This window comes from Apium graveolens, chromosome 7 (assembly GCF_009905375.1).
Source record: "Apium graveolens cultivar Ventura chromosome 7, ASM990537v1, whole genome shotgun sequence".
NCBI lineage: Eukaryota > Viridiplantae > Streptophyta > Magnoliopsida > Apiales > Apiaceae > Apium > Apium graveolens.
This window is the reverse complement of record NC_133653.1, coordinates 147,314,284-147,325,323: the sequence shown is the minus strand read 5'-3', so window position 1 is coordinate 147,325,323 and position 11,040 is coordinate 147,314,284. Positions and strand designations below refer to the sequence as shown.

Sequence of the window (11,040 nt, the reverse complement as noted above, 5' to 3'; positions counted from 1 at the left end):
CTGCTATAAGTAGAAATAAATCTTTTTCTTCTTTCCCACCCATGATTTGTAAATTGTACTACATGTTTTAAAATTATTTAGCTAATATTTCAAACAAAGTTTTATTAGAGCATCACCTGTTAGCAATAATATCTACGTGTCAATCCTAATTTTAAAAATATAGATAATATGTAAAAAAAACAGTACTCAAATGGAGACACCCGTTAGGTAAAATTTTAGATGCCTAGAAAAATACTATATTTGTTGAATGAATGACTGTCATCTATATTTGAGCCACGTCATTTCCCTCTGCAATATTTCTCCAGAAACTTATTTTCCCTCCACTGTACACCTTCCCGCTAGAACACCTGGCTTCATCAAATATATATAATTAAGGTTTGGGATTTTAAAATTGAGTGGAGTTTTACAAAAAATTACATATATATATATATAATAATTACATTTAATATATATATACTAATTTAATTTTATATTTTAACTTTATGTAATATTAATTGTAAAAATTTAATATCAAAAAGCTGTAAAAAAATCATGTTAACCAATTTCATTAATTACTTATATAATTTTTTATTGTACATTTTGATATAAAAAACTATTAAAAATTACTTGGATAAAAAAATTAGTTAAATATTTTATAATATATAAAAGTAATGTTTGTAAACTAATTTTTTTCATGATTTAAATATTATAATAACATCAGTAAATATTTTTATTTTATACATATATATATATATATTATTTCTACTTATATTAAGTTAAAAAAATTATTTTTTATTAATAATTTTTTATCAACCCTTTTTGATAAAACATAACTCTTAAAATTTAAAAATAACAATAAAAACTGTTTTTTGAATATAGTTAATCATTATAGCTAATATCACTGAAGCAGAATTCCTTATAGGTTCATCAATTTTTACATAATATCTATTTTCTACTAATATAGGTAATGAATATAGCTATTTCCGTTGGAGATGCTCTTACAAGTTTGAATTTAGCGGGTTTACACTAGACAACTGACAGTGAGTGTGTTGACGACGAAAAGGATTAAAGTATAATAATTTGATAATATATAGTTTATTATTTAATAAAATATTGCGGTGTCATTTATTGTTAATCTAACTCGTACATTTATATTAATGTTTTCCTTTTAACTAAGAGGAATAAAAATAGGGACACGCCGATAGCCCAATATATCAACACTCAATGTTCGGTGTTCAAAGTAGAACTCTGATCGTAAAATTTTTAAATAGAAGTACTAGTTTCATTTACACTGAGATTGAGTGAGTTGGACAAGTTTTAGCATAAATGGACTGGAAAAATGTGACTTAGCAATGGGATTTAGATATAATTAGGATGTAAAGTAAGTATAGATATAACTACTAATTTTATTTTCTGATATTGCCCTGAGCTTAGGTAAGCCCTAGGCTAGTTACGTCCCTGAATAAAAAGAAAAAAAAAGAAATTCATGCAAAAATATTCGGTAGAAATGAGTCTTAGTTTGAAATAATTTCAATTAAAAAAATTGAATTTATCAAATCACAAATTAACTTGAATTTCTTTACCTACGAACCTAAATATTTATTCAAACTTGAACTTAAAATCGGGCTTATGCCTAGTCGAATTTATTTGAATCGAGAAGAGTTTAGATCGACTCATTGTCGGGATTTAGTTTTAAATTATATGAAAATATCTCATAAAATGCAAATTGGCGGCCAAATTTTAATTATTTTATATTTTTGTTGGCCAAAATTTCATTTTTTATAATATAATAGTTAAATATTACTTTAGAGCATCTTCAATGATGTTGACTATAATTGGTTGGCTAAATTGGGCTAAATTGGACCTGTAAGATAATATGTAAAATTTATTGAACGTGTAAAATATTGCTTAGTTATATTTTTAAAATTTTATGTTATTTTAAATAAAATATATTACTTCAATATTATAATAAATGATTATGAATCTTTTTACAGATTTTTTACAGGTTTGTAGTGATTTAACAAAGTGATTAAACAAATATAGCCAATATCAAGAGGTTGACTATATTTATAAATAAGGGAAATGAATCATTGGAGATGAATTGTTTTTTACATAATTTCTATATTTTTTATTTATATTATGTATTAATGATTTTTAGTTAAGAGTTCTAAATGATTGGAGATGCACTTAACTCTTTAAAAAAAATGGGTAGGGGCTAATGTTTTAAGAACAAAAATGAGTTTTTTACTGAAATCAAGTACTCATTCAAACTTGAACTTATCGAATTTATTTTATCCAGGCGAGTTCAAATCAGCTGGTTTCGTCCAGAAAAAATAAAAGGAGAGGTCGTTTGGAATTGCATCCCAGACATAACAGTTGTGGATTAGCGGTGATAGCCTATAATAATTCAGGCCCAATAGTAGAGGCCCGGACCAAGTATAAGAGCCCACGGAATACTCAGCTCTGACCTTGGGGAGCCCAGGACACGTGACAACATCACCACCGTCCAGGTACTCGAGATCCAGAACGTTCCTACGATCCGGATCTGATAGTACTCTGACGCATTTAACTTTGACTTTGAGGAGCCCAGGACACGTGGCAACATCACCACCGTCCAGGTAACCGGGATCCAAGACGTTCCTACGGTCCGGATCTGATAGTACTCTCACGCATCCTGGCGTCCAGATGCTCTACAGTCCAAAAGGCAAACCTACGGTCCAGATTAAAAGGTGCAAACCCCTAAATCCTAGGGGGAGGCATATAGGTAGAACAGAAGGAAGGTTAAAGGTTACAATCTCACATACTCTCTCTTTCACGTATACATACATACATACACGCATTCATCATAAGATATATTCACATAATCCCTGTTTTGCCCTTTTTCTCCTTAAAACCCTTTCTCATTCTCACGCCGCAGGTGCCGCGGGGACGCCACGCCCTCCGGTTCTGTTTTGTAGGCTCCCACCCAACAGTAACACCGCACGCCGTCGCCGTTTCCATCCAAAAAGAGTCTGAGTCCGGGCCCGGCAAGCAGAAGGCCCCGGGGTTATTTGAAATTATCAAGTTGTAACTTGTATGAAAACCACCTCATCAAATTTATTGGTCAGTTAAAATTGGTATTTAAGGAGACATCTACTCTTCTGTCCTACTAGGCATCTCTCTCATCCTTATTTTTATCTGCCCCCTTCAATTTTAAACACAACAAAGGAAACTACAGTTATGTATGTATGAGTGTGTCTACAATTGTACCACTAGACTAGACAGAAAGTGAGCAAGTCAAGTGAAACCAAGGGGATGAGAAATTTAGCAGCTTTTTTGGTTCTTGTTTTTGTTGATGGACCCCTTTTGGTTTTGCTTGATGCTAGACAAGCCCCTATTTTCCCACCTATATCTGCTCCTTTGTCTTCACCATATGGCTTCTTCATTCCCTCAGCTTCCCATTCACTCAATGCTGCTCTTTCTCCAGGTACAATCTGCCTTTTTTACCCAAGATTTGTCATTTTATTGCTATTTTGAATTTTTTGGATCATGGGGTTTGGATAATTTCAGTTTTAAATTCTCCACGTTTACATTTTTATTATCACATTGGTTGCAAATTATCATAAAGCTTCCATCTTTGATTCAAGATTGTGTCTTTCGTTTGTGTTTTCTTCATTTTGCTGACTGTTTTTTATTTGTATTGTTTATGTCATCAGTGGCTGAAATTGGAAGTGCAAAACATCATATGGGATCTAATAAGAAGACAATTATATCACTCATTGTTGCTTCTGCAGCACTGGGGTTAATCATTTTGTGTTTGATATGTTTGAGGATTTACCGGAAAAGAAACACCCACAAATCCGAAAAGGATACTTCTCGTAGCTCAAGTATTTGGTTGTCTTCGAAATTTGATCTATTGAGAATTATTTGAATATGCTACTTTTGACATCATATTTATGTTTTATAGGTTATGCAAAAGAATTTGTATTAGCCCCATTTATGGGGAAACAAAATTCCTCGAAGATGAGTAGTACTAGAGGGGCCGTGACTTTCATGGATTATAAATTACTTGAGACAGCAACAAACAATTTCCGGGAAAGTGATATTCTTGGTGTAGGGGGGTTTGGATGTGTATACAAGGGTTTATTGGATAATAATGTATATGCTGCGGTCAAGAGATTAAATGGTGAAAGTCCTGATTCCATTAGAGAATTCCAGGTATAATTTATTTTCAGTTCCGTATGTGTATTAAGTTCGTCTTTGTTTTGTTCTATCAAGTATTGAACTTGTTCTCGATTTGCAGACTGAAGTTGATCTGTTGAGTAAAATTCAACATCCAAACATAATTTCATTACTGGGTTATAGCATTCATGGTAATACTAGGCTTATTGTTTATGAACTGATGGAAAATGGCTCCCTTGAAACTCAATTGCACGGTAAGGCATATTCTTTTTTTAATGTTCTTAAAGCCTTTAGATTCAATCTACTATCTTACTTGGTAAGAAGCAATCTAGTAATATTTTATTGAAACCTCTTCAGGACCTTCTCATGGATCAGCTTTAACATGGTATTGTCGTATAAAAATTGCTCTTGATACCGCGAGGTGTGTTGGTTGAACAAACCATGTTACTTTTGTATTTAAATAATTGATGTTGGATGTTAATATATATGTTCTTGTTTGACCAGAGGATTAGAGTATTTGCATGAGCACTGCAAGCCACAAGTGATCCATAGAGATCTGAAATCATCTAATATTCTTCTAGATTCTAACTACAATTCCAAGGTAAGAAAAACATATCAAATTCTGGCCTGTCTTTTAACACTATTAATATTTGACCACTGCATTATTTATTTGTATCTCACTGTTATTAATTAAAATCAATGTACTCAAACTTACTCCTCTTTTGTTTGGATCAAGCTTTCGGATTTTGGTCTCGCGGTAACTCAAGGGACAAACAAAGGCAACATCAAACTTTCGGGAACTTTGGGTTACGTAGCACCTGAGTACCTTTTAGACGGCAAGACACCTAACTCCAACTACACAATTGCATATATAATAGTAAATAATTACCTAATACTAGTTAGTTTTAAGTGTCCTCTTATTGCTTATAATAAGTACGCAAAAGCATATTATCAAGCTACTAAATATACATATTAGTTGCCCGACTTAAGAAAAAGATTAGGTAGTATTTTAAGTAAGCTTGAGTGTTTTGTTGCACATCCAATGTCTCTGAGTGTTTCCGTACAATTTTTGAACATCTTATATTCAAGATATTTATATTAATATAAACACTAAGCACTTGTGGCATCTTATATCAGGTGTTAGAAATTGAGTGGCATAGACATATATGGTTGGCAAATTGTGTTCAGTGAGTGCTTACAGCAACATATACCTAAGATTTAATTATATGCTCAATATAGCCATCCACATGTCGGTATTTACCCTTTGAGGTGGGCTAATTTTTGGCAGATGTATACTTTTTTGTAACTTGAAGTATTCACATTTAGGTTTATCCATGGGTAGCTAGAATAGGAGCAAAACTGTTTTTTTTTTAAGTTTTACACGATATGTTATGCAATTGAGCATTTTCCCCAAGCTTCGTTATAGCAGTTAGTCTTAATAATATCCATATTTCATAGTTATTTTAATATGTTGGTTTTGCTAATATTTTCCAGGAAAGTTAACAGATAAAAGTGATGTGTATGCATTTGGTGTTGTTCTTTTGGAGCTCTTATTAGGAAGAAGGCCAGTAGAGAAACTGGCACCATCTCAATGCCAATCTATTGTCACATGGGTAGTTATACTTTGCTTTTAATTCAAAAGTATTTAGGTCCATTTAACATTATTAATAATGGGGGTAGCTTATCTTAACTGCAGGCCATGCCTCAGCTCACTGACAGATCAAAGCTACCACATATTGTGGATCCTCTGATTAGAGATACAATGGATCTTAAACACTTGTACCAGGTTAGCTTATGGAGAAAATTGAATCTTATTTACACTTATTGGGTTTGTAAGTATAAGTTTGTTCTTCTAACTAGATAATCAAACTAAAGTAAAATACAGAGAACATAGGGTGAACTAGAATATTTAGCTTGGTACATTCTCTTCAAGAAAGTGCACTATGTAACTTTTTTGTTTATTTATAAATATCTATAGGTTGCTGCAGTTGCTGTGCTGTGTATTCAACCAGAACCAAGCTACCGTCCTCTAATAACTGACGTCTTACACTCTCTGGTGCCACTCGTTCCTGTAGAGCTTGGCGGAACACTGAGAATAGCACAACATAAGCCTGAAGTGTCTGTACAACCTACCGAATCATAACCACGTATTCTATTGATACACTGCTGGACTTTTTTGGTATGCATGTAGCTTAATTCCTAGAGTTCATTTTGCGGCTACAATTGATTCCCGACAAATATAAACGGAAAAAGTGACGATCACCGATAACATTTTTAAAATTTAAAGAAATGAGATCGTTAATCCTCTTTAGTTTTCTGGAATTTGATTGCTCAAATGTTGGAGAAAAAAGCCATTCAGGTGCCATTTGCAAGTCAAACACTCTGTCATATATATAATCTGTATAGGATTTTACAATTATAGATTTTTTTTCTTTAATGCATGTATCTTTATTATTCTGTTGCAGAGTTTCATTGTGTACAGTTGTCACTGCCTGTGTAGACTGCGTGATACTAATATTTCTAGTTTGAGGTGTTGGGGCAGTTTGATATATTTTTAAAGAGTTTTTGTTACTTGTATAGTTGTCATTAATAAAAGCAATCTTCAATTTCTTTTTTCTTTTAGTTATGGCTTTTAAACTATAATTATTGATATTACGTTTGGATGAACTCTGGGATAAGGACGATTGAGGAATCATATTTAGACCTGGGATAGGGCCCGTCGAGGCCCTAAGCCCGGGCCGGGACCGGGCCGGAATTTGACCGGGCCGGGATTTGATCGGGCTGGGATCGGGCGGGGATAGGGCCGGGCTTTGACCGGGTCGGGCTTGATCGGGTTTTGACCGGATCGGGCTTGACCGGGTTTTGACCGGATCGGGTCGTACCAGATTTTCGGGCCCAGACTTTTTGTGCATCTCTAACCCGAACTGAATAATCTGAAAATGATGTGGAAACCTATTTGATCTGAACTAGAAACCGAATCGAAAATTTAATCTAAAAACTAGTTTCGGACTAAAAATAAAAATCAATCAGAACCAAATCAGAAATTATTTGAACACTACAAATATGAACTATAATAATGAATTAGTTCAGTTATTATTATTTTAACTAGCATGACAATCCGTGCGAGAGACAAATCATATTCTATTATAAATTTTAAAGTTACGAGATATTGCGGTGTGTGTAATGTTCATGATTTGTAATGAACCTGTTAAATTTTAGCTATGTAATTAACTAGTTATCGATGGAAACCATCCATGATTGAAATGTTTTTGAGTTGCGAAATGAGTAGCCTTAATACTGAATACTTGGCGTGTGAGAGATTTATCCAACTTTATGTAATTAACTAGTTATCGATGGAAACCATCCATGATTGAAATGTTTTTGAGTTGCGAAATGAGTAGCCTTAATACTGAATACTTGGCGTGTGAGAGATTTATCCAACTTTTTTTGTTGTGACTGTGCAACGGACCTGACGAGGATGAGTTCTATACTATCGAGAAATTTGAATTTTTTTTTTGAACAAATCAATAGTTTTTATGGCTAAGAAATTTTCTAATCCGAGATTTAAAAGAAATAAGTCATTTAAGTTCACGAGTGGAGCTGCTGATATTGGAAGTGGTTAGAAATAAAATGGGTCTAGATTTGTAAGGAAGACTGTCTACAAATCTGGAAGTGTGGATAGATCTAAGATAAAATGTTTTAACTGTAATGAACTTGATAATTTTATCACTGAGTACAAAAAGTCAAAACAAGTTAAGAAACATAAGGTATATCTGGAGTTAGAAGCAAAGTACGAGGTACTACTCAATAAGCAACAAAGTCAAGTTTACATAGAAGAAGTAAAATGCTGCGATAATACTGATGAAGATGAAGATAGTGAGTATGATAACTAATCTTAATGGAAAAATCAGAGGAAGCTGGTGACTCATCCAATCAGGTATCAATTTTTATTTCTATAAGTATGTCTCCTTCTCAGTATAAACATACTCTTGAAAAGTTAAGTGTTGAAATATAAACAAGAAACAATACCAATTAGTCTATATAACAACACTTCTGTAGATGGAAACGATGTTTTATACATAATAAGATATCAGTTACTGTCTGATGTAAAAAACTCAGATTATTAATTAAAAAGCGATGTATGTTATTTCCAAACAATGCAACAAGAATTACAGAAGGGGGGGGGGGGTGAATGTAATTCTAGCTCCTTTTTCTGATTTTATGGATGTTCTTACTTAATATATAGCAGTGTTTGATTTTGCAAGAAGTGCGGAATGAAAGCAGAGTAGAAAATAAAACACAAAGTAATAAAACACAAAGCTTTAAAACTTTCTGGTGGATTTGAACTTATCCACCAGAGATATATATAAAGTTGAGAACTCTGTGATGCTTGAATAACACATAACTGCTTACAAGAGAACTTACAGAATTGCAAAGAGATTCTTAACATACAGCCTTTTCTATCTCTCTGAAAATTAAGCTTACTTCATTTTTTTTGTTCTACTTGCTACACTTGTTTTATATGTTACCAAGTTACATGATAGTAAGACAAGACAATAAGACAAACTAAATCTAGTCTAACTTCATGCTGCTACATTACTCTAACCAGCATCTTTGAATATCTTCATAATTACATGGAAATGGTAATGCTTCTTTGTTCTCTAAATCCTGCAATTAGGCTGCCACATTCCATTTGCAAACACCAGACGCATGTGACTGTGTTGTCACTGTCAACTGCTATTTTGAATATTATCATCCTTCGGGAGCCTTGTTGATCATCCATCGGGAGCCTTGTTGAATATCTGTCGGGAGCCTTTGTAGATCATCCGTCGGGAGTCTTTCTGTCACTTGATTCTATTTCACTTATGCAGAATTACAAGACATCTTATATTTACAATTAGCCAACCTATTCTGCATATCAATCCAATAGTCAAAATGACTTAAAGAATCCTACATAATCTACTCAACTAAAACATTGTTGTTTGCAGAAATGTGCTACAATACTTATTGTTACATAAGCTACACTCTCGATGGATGTTCAGTTGTCATCTGTCGGGACTATAAAGTTCATCCGTCGGGACTATATTTGAACATCCGCCGAGAGCTACATAATCACTAAATCTTCCAACAATCTTCCCCAATTTATGTCTACCGTAATTGTAGCCATAAATTAAGAGAAACTTGATGATAACAAAACACCCTAAATGTAATATCTGGGATATATCGTGTAATTATTTTTGCTAATAAATAAATATTATGCATATTCAGTATTTTTTTTGTGAATTATTTGTTAAGTGGTATATGTGTTTGGATGTTTAAAAATAATAAAAATTGAGTATTTTAATTTTTATATGTCCAAAATAAAATATAGATAATTGTCATATCTTCCTATTTATTTTTATGATGATTTATGGTTTTATAGGAAATTTATGGATTTAATAAATTCTTTTTCCGAGTATTTATAAACTATTTCATATAATCGGGAACCAGCCGACTTCACCCGTTTTTACGTTTTATAACCCGAAACTCTTCCGAAAACTCCTTCTTAACCTAATTGCAATATTCCGAGTATTTTCCATGTTTGGACTTTCTCGATCCGGCATACGGTTTGTCCTGTGCGGGTCCCGGCGCAATATTTTCGATACAAAATTCGTTTCGGTAAATCAACAAACTCGTATTTTCAATAAACGGGATCTTTTTATTAAACTATTATAACGTGTAACCACGCGCTGAGACCAAGACCGCAGTACAAATTGTACAGATTTGGATAATTATCCCGAAAACCGGTACCGTTTTGGATCTGTTTTTATAAATAAACATACTATTTTATATCTGGAATGATCCAACGGGATACTAATTTTCCGTAAATATAAATAGCCCTTACCTTATTTTATTTTGTACAGAAAATCATTTGCAGCCAGTAAATTATAAAATTTTACAGAGAAAATACTTATATTCATAAAACCTTTCAAGAATCAAACTGCAAAATCAAGGTGTTATTGATCTTTGTTTTGAAAGCTCTGGTAACTAAAATGAAGGGTTTAAGGAGTATTGTCAGTTTCTTCAAGTTTCAGAACTGCAGAATCAAAGGTTTATTTTATATATTTTTTATTTATTTTCGAATTATTTGGATTTAAATTATGAATTTTTGTTCGGATGATTGTTGAATTTGCAATCGATTCATGTATATTACAACAACTGACGATTCCTGGTTTGCTCAAATGGAAGCAAACAAAGTTTCCGGCCAGTTCCGGGGTTATTAAAATGATTGGATTGCATGGTTGAGTTTTTGGTGGTGAGGAGATGTGATTTGGAGGTGGTGGTGGCCTGAGCATCTCTGGATCGTCTTCTCCAGCGAGACAGGTGTGTTTTCCGGTGAACCATGTAAAAATTACAGTTTAGTACCCGTAGTTTTGGAGAAGAAACAGTTAGGTCCCTAAACTTTCCAGACTTTGCAAATTTAGGATTCCTGTTTATAAATTATTTATAAATTATATTTTCTATTTATTTTAATTACAGAAATTCGTTTTTAATTATTAAAAATTCCAAAAATTATTATTCTTATTCCAAAAATTATTTTTAATTCAAAAATAAATCTGAATTAATTAGTTAATTAATTTTAGTTAATAATTAATTATTTAATTGGTCAATTAATTTGAAAAATAATTGATTAATTGATTTAATTAATTATTAATTTATTTTAATCAATTATTTAATTATATTTTTTTTTATTTATTTTTGATTTAAAAATTCTGAAAAATAGTTTCGAGCTTTAAAATATTATCCTAAATTGTTTTCAAGGCTTGATAATTATTATAAAATTATTTTGAAGCCAGATTCGGCAAACTGAACCTTGTTTATTATTTCAAAAATGGTTCAACGGCCCGTTTAAATTCCGAA

General features: G+C 32.4%; 1 protein-coding gene across 1 annotated transcript; it reads left to right on the top strand.

Annotated features, from left to right (window-relative positions):
- The first annotated feature begins 3,098 nt into the window (after positions 1–3,098).
- Positions 3,099–6,691, top strand: LOC141672474 (putative receptor-like protein kinase At1g80640). Its single transcript, XM_074479090.1, has 10 exons — positions 3,099–3,445; positions 3,675–3,845; positions 3,926–4,176; positions 4,262–4,394; positions 4,498–4,561; positions 4,645–4,741; positions 4,877–4,976; positions 5,635–5,753; positions 5,837–5,926; positions 6,119–6,691. The coding sequence occupies exons 1-10, from the start codon at positions 3,274–3,276 to the stop codon at positions 6,281–6,283; spliced, it is 1,362 nt and encodes a 453-aa protein (XP_074335191.1). The 5' UTR covers positions 3,099–3,273; the 3' UTR covers positions 6,284–6,691.
- The last annotated feature ends 4,349 nt before the right edge of the window (positions 6,692–11,040 follow it).

Bases quoted from the DNA above. Each gene is read 5' to 3' on its own strand.
- LOC141672474 (XM_074479090.1), top strand. From the start codon at position 3,274: ATGAGAAATTTAGCAGCTTTTTTGGTTCTTGTTTTTGTTGATGGACCC. The intron at 3,846-3,925 runs GTATTTGGTTGT...TATGTTTTATAG, and splicing joins GGATACTTCTCGTAGCTCAA to GTTATGCAAAAGAATTTGTA. The intron at 4,742-4,876 runs GTAAGAAAAACA...GTTTGGATCAAG, and splicing joins ATTCTAACTACAATTCCAAG to CTTTCGGATTTTGGTCTCGC.